At 44.9% G+C, this 5,009-nt stretch overlaps 1 protein-coding gene across 1 annotated transcript in view; it reads right to left on the reverse strand.

The window, feature by feature from the left end:
- ablim2 (actin binding LIM protein family, member 2) overlaps positions 1–2,480 on the reverse strand; it is a 131,701-nt gene extending 129,221 nt beyond the window's left edge. The window contains exon 1 of the mRNA XM_063187079.1: positions 2,148–2,480. Coding sequence (XP_063043149.1) covers positions 2,148–2,157 — 10 coding nt within the window. The 5' untranslated portion in view covers positions 2,158–2,480. The remainder of the gene's footprint in view (positions 1–2,147) is intronic.
- Between the last annotated feature and the right edge of the window lie 2,529 nt (positions 2,481–5,009).

Here is a 5,009-nt window from a genome sequence, read left to right on the forward strand (position 1 = left end):
GGAATGGGAAAGTGTTGGGAGAGTGCTGGCGGCAGTGGTGTAGTCTACGTAGAACGCAAGTATACAGAGTATACCCACTTCTACATTTTAGGGGCTTCAGTATACCCACTTAAAATTGATTGATCCATTATTTAGAATAGCATAAATATATACAGTATACCCACTTCCAAAAATGCTTGAATGTACAGTATACCCACTTCAAAAATGTAGACTACACCGCTGGCTGGCGGCTACAGTACCACAGTGTGCTGTCTGACCTCACCCCCACAGGAGCACATGCTCACAGGACCAGGTTAAGCCTACAGTCATGAGCCAGCAGCCTAACAGAGAGTGCTTATACATTGACCAACTACTTTAACCTAGCTGTGATGTCCATTACACAGTACAGGGGTTTTGCAATAAACACTGCTAATCTGACATTTCATATGATGTGCATAGTATTGTGTTTTGCTTCATAATTTGTTTCCACTAAGTAGGCCCTATGTGTAGGACATCGCAGCCTCCTTGGCGTTGTTGTCAGCCTACTCTATCCACAACGGCAAACTAGTGAAAAATGTTAGCAGATATTCCCACTGGAGCGCTATTGCTGAACAAATACGGCATAATTCTGGGGAAACATCAAGGGAAGGAGCTTAGCACAAAAGATCAACTTATCTATGATATCATAAGACCATCTTTAATGCCACTTATTGCATGATCATAAAACGTTTGCAAACTAAGCCGAGATGGCAGAGAGAATGTACAGCATGACAGACTGATATACAATAATATAATTCCCTTATACTGCAATGTTTGCCCAATAGGGGTTAAATATTAATTTACACCCACGCAAGGTGGAAATGTGTCCACCACAGGCTATACCATAAGTGGCTTGACTGACAGGATAGGATACCATCTGGATATCATCTGAAACCCAGCACAGCCCAACACTGACATTGACTGACAGGTGTTCACTCCCCATTCGTCCCATCTGTTTCCTCTCCCATCAAGCTGAACACATAAATTCAGCTGCATGGCAAGGACCAGGCTGCCACCGTTTCACCTCCACTACTCTTGGGAAAGAGAAATCACCGAGGTGCATTCCAGATGACCTCGTCGTACATTTGGTTGCTATTTGGATCCGAACCACACTCTGGGGACAGGAAATTTTGTTCTCAAGGTGACATGATCAGAAATAGAATGGCTAAAAATGAGAAGTGGGTGTGACTGGGGGGGATACCATAGAACGCAGGCTGACTGGCTTGACTGGATGTCAGTCATGCTAAGGAGTGAGTGTCCTGGCCTTGGTGCCACAAGTGTGGTCAAACACAACCTCATGCTGCTGTCACAAAAGCCAGGCCAGCTACTGCTAAATTCCAATGTTGATACTCACACTTGGGTGAAAATGACTTCAGCTGTTCAAATAGACAGGACCTGTTTGTCACCCTCTATTACGCACCCGCACTGAGAGAGATTATGAATGCGCCTGGTTGTGGGTTTGAACAACGACAGATTCAGAATGACTCTATACTGTTAATTAAGGCGCAATGGCAGGTTCACCACTTCATTCGTACACCATAACCAGTAGATGGCTATTGCATCCCCCCCACATCATGAGAGTCTGTGATTTTTTCCCCCCACTGTCACAAGAATAGCCTACCTCTGGCCTCATCTGTCAGGAACGACCACAATGCGAGTTATTCGTATAGGCTATTACATAGTAATAACAAGACTGCACGACAGGTGACCTGCCGACACCCTGTATTCAGTTCGAACCAGACTGGCGAGGTAAATGAATAGGCAGGCACGGAGGAGAACAGGTAGGCCACTTCCGCGATGGTGCAACTGCATTGCTACATCATGGACGGACGTAGCAGATGCGCGCTGTGCTGTGATAACCCATTAGGTGGGCGTTCCTGCACTGCCACATACGCCAGTAATAATAACAAACGACAGCAACGTGACAAATACTCAACAGACAGGAACACGCATACTATGCACGGCATCATTCCAGCACTTTTTTCCTCGGCCTCGGTATAAAGGGGTGCCGTCGCCCATATTGTTATTAGGCTACCAGGCTGCGTACAGTGAGGCTAAGTGACAGACAAATGCGCAATTGGGTAGAGGGACAAGAGACGGAGTGAATGGGGAAAAAATAAATCACTTACCAGTGCTCATTGTAACAGCTGTCTTTCTGGTTGACTACAGTAGACGTGTTTTGTCTTATCCTCATTCAACTGATGGGGCATTGGCGTTGGAAACGCATGAAGATGCCCCGCGAGCGCAAGACGTCCAAGCGACCCGGGTCCTCGGCGTATCAGAAGCAATGTCGCCTTCTATTAAAGTCTACTGCCTGTTCCAGATGCAGAAACAGGGCCAATCTTCAACGTAGAAACAAAATTGATCGCGGACGGTTGACTGTGAGCCGTGTGTCCGCCTGTTTGCGCTTGGGATGGGTGTGGGCGTGCAGTTGCACTGAACCGCTCGCGCCTCTGCCTCAGCAGCATCCCCAGAGCCAGGTGATAAATAGCGCCTCTGACAGCCCCACTGCGTTCCGAACATGTTGCGAGGAATTTTGGGAAATGTAGTTGTCCAGTAGCCTGCTGTATCGTATCTTGTAGGTCAATGAACAGCAAGGAAAACTACAGATTCCCCTTCTGCTAAAACGTAAACAAACGTTTCGCATGACAGTGCATGATCACAGCACTGCCATGCGGCTGTACAGTAGGCACACACACATAGGCCTACGCAATGAATCTGTAGTCAGACAAACAAAAGAGCTCTCAGGGAAGGAGGGAGAAATCCATAGTCATCACAAGTCTGGGTCTAGATTAGGCGAATTGTTCCCGGTAGGCCTTCAGAGCCTGATTCGTCCTGACATGTGTAGAACAATGTTAGATCAGAATATAGAAATAACCATATATTATCTTATTTATTTATTTATTTATTTATTTATTTATTTATTTATTTATGGAACAATATAGGCTAACGGCAGTTATTAATTGCTCAACATAGGCAGCCTATATAACTTAATTTGAAAGCCGACTGAAGTGCTTTTGTGCGGTCTTCATGTTTTCACATAGCCTACAGTAGGCCTATATGGAACACTGATAGGCTACCAAATAACACCAGAGACATTCCCATCTTCACTTCCTTCAGTGAACACGAAGAACAGGACCTATTATAGGCCTGCATATCTTTAGTGTATATTTTATTTCTTAATTGATACACTCTAGTCTATTGGATATGAAGGTGTGTAGGCGATCCCGTGTATAGACCAGGGACTGTCTGTTGGTTGGACTATATCTTCAGCTGTGATTACTTCTTGGGATGCCTTAACCGTACTGTATCCGGTTGCTGTCTGGGACTGTCTGCTAGGTCACAATTTGGGGATGTTTGTTGCATGTCATTTCCTCTGGCTTGAGGATTGCCGCCAGTTGGATGGCTCGAGCACCCTGATCTGCACTGCTCCCTTTGGGGCGCCTGATGGGTGAGCCATTAATAAGCCCCATTTGGGAAACTCCAACTCCCTTTGTCATCGTGACGCAGCACTCCACAGCACACAAGTGAACACTGCACACTGCACATAACGAAATTGCATTTATGCATCACTCGTGCAAGGGGGCAGCCCCCAATGGCGCCTCAAGGGAGCAGTGCGGCGGGACGGTATGCGGTAGGGTACCTTAGTCATGGAGGTGGATGGGGGAGTGCACTGGTTAATTACTCCCCCCACCAACCTGGCGGGTCGGGAGTCAAACTGGCAACCTTTGAACTACAAGTCTGAAGCCCTAACCACTTACCTATGACTGCCCATAAATGCCCATGAATGCAATTTCGTTGTGTGCACCCACCGCCAGAATGACAATGGGACTTTACGAGGGGACTTAGTTTGATTCCTGTTCATTCTCTTACATCAGTTAAACCAAAACCACTGGCTATTTTAAATTACACTTTGACGCTTTCATCAAAAAAGGTTATTAATAAAAATCGCAGTCCCTGCACAATGCAGCACGTTGCTCAGGGGACAATGTATGGGATTTTAACCCATGCTACCTAAACATTAGATCAAGCCTGCCCAATTGAGGTTGTAATCATAAATGTACACACACGTGATAATTTACTCTGCCATGTTTGTTGATCCTGCATTCGGCCCTGCGTTGTGTTGTGTTGTTGATGGAATAAATAGAGGTCCACAGGGATGGCTGCTCTGCCGTCTCATTACTGGACAAACAGCACATCGGGGGCTCGGGAGTACAGTCCCACTCTTCTTCCCAGCATGGTCAGAGATGGGGAAGAGATGAAGGGAGCAGGGATGTATGGACTTGCACAGAAACATAAAATGGAGAGAAAGGGACAAGGAGCTCCACAAGTACCCAGACATGGACAGTAGGCGTAAGACAAAAGCACAGGCCTACATAGGCTAATGTTAATGTTATTAATAGGGCTATTGATACAAATGAAATTCAAATAAGCTTGATTGATTAGGCTTGAATAGGCAAATTTAAGATTGGCATTTTATTTGTGTCTTTGTTTGTTTGCTTGTTTGTTGGCCTGTTTGCTTAGGCCTATTGATTGATTGGACTTATTTGTATTTGTTTATTTGTATTTGTTTGCTTTTATGAGTCTTAATTTTGAGTAATACTGGATTTGCTTGCAGAAAGAAAGTGGCTGAACTGCAGTTTGCCCTTTGTTGTAAATTCAATTCCATTACATTTTTTCTTATGAAGGAACTGATTTGATTGATATGTCCGACATAAGACTACTTAGAAGTGAAGTGAATAGAATTATCTTTTGCGCCATCTGGCGTTCTTGTAAGGTAGTGCGTTTCAACCCGCACAACCATGTTGTGGAATTCCGTTCGCGCACATTTGACTGAAAAAAATGGGTTTGCATAAAAAAATATTTCCTGAATGTTATCCTAATGTCAGCTTGATGCATATATGTCCATTATGCGGTGAAAGAAACATTGAAACAAAATGTTTGTAATGACGTCATCCTGTCTCGAGTCGCACAACGATGACGAAAGCTTC

The sequence above is a fragment of the Engraulis encrasicolus genome, chromosome 21, assembly GCF_034702125.1.
Source record: "Engraulis encrasicolus isolate BLACKSEA-1 chromosome 21, IST_EnEncr_1.0, whole genome shotgun sequence".
Classification (NCBI taxonomy): domain Eukaryota; kingdom Metazoa; phylum Chordata; class Actinopteri; order Clupeiformes; family Engraulidae; genus Engraulis; species Engraulis encrasicolus.